General features: G+C 73.9%; 1 protein-coding gene across 3 annotated transcripts in view; it reads left to right on the plus strand.

Annotated features, from left to right (window-relative positions):
* The first annotated feature begins 251 nt into the window (after positions 1–251).
* Positions 252–445, plus strand: part of NAP1L4 (nucleosome assembly protein 1 like 4) — a 41,991-nt gene continuing 41,797 nt past the window's right edge. For 2 of the 3 annotated variants that reach the window (XM_034644594.1, XM_034644593.1), the window contains exon 1: positions 252–393. In XM_034644594.1, the coding sequence (XP_034500485.1) occupies positions 274–393 (120 nt within the window). In that variant the 5' untranslated portion in view covers positions 252–273. The remainder of the gene's footprint in view (positions 394–445) is intronic. The other variant, XM_034644595.1, reaches the window with a different exon arrangement.

Here is a 445-nt window from a genome sequence, read left to right on the forward strand (position 1 = left end):
GGCGGCGGGCTGCTGCAGGTGCCCTCCACGTGTCCTCCGCGTGCCCGGCCCCTTAAAGAGGCGGAAGGAACGCGGGTGCGCGCCGCCGCAGACGTCACACGCCCGTATTTGCATACGGCTCGCGGGTCTGAGCGCGACGTAGCGTGACGTTCCCCACCATCGCGGCATCTGATTGGTCATGGCCGGCGGCGCCGAAGCGTATTTGACTTGCGCCGAGCCCGCCCAACCGCAGCCCGTTTTGCTTACGGAGGGCGGGGACAGGGGCCTCGGCCTATGAGAGGCGGTGTTGTTGCCGGCCACGGCGGCGCAGCCCCTGGAGCAAGCGAGGCCGCCGCCGCTGCCACTGCCGCAGCCGCAGGAGGCGTGAGGAGCGGACGCGAGGCCCTCGGCCGGGTAACGGCGCGCTGGGGCGGCCGGCGAGGGGCCGGGGCCGGGGCGGCGGGGG

The sequence above is a fragment of the Ailuropoda melanoleuca genome, chromosome 16 (genome assembly GCF_002007445.2).
Source record: "Ailuropoda melanoleuca isolate Jingjing chromosome 16, ASM200744v2, whole genome shotgun sequence".
Lineage (NCBI taxonomy): Eukaryota > Metazoa > Chordata > Mammalia > Carnivora > Ursidae > Ailuropoda > Ailuropoda melanoleuca.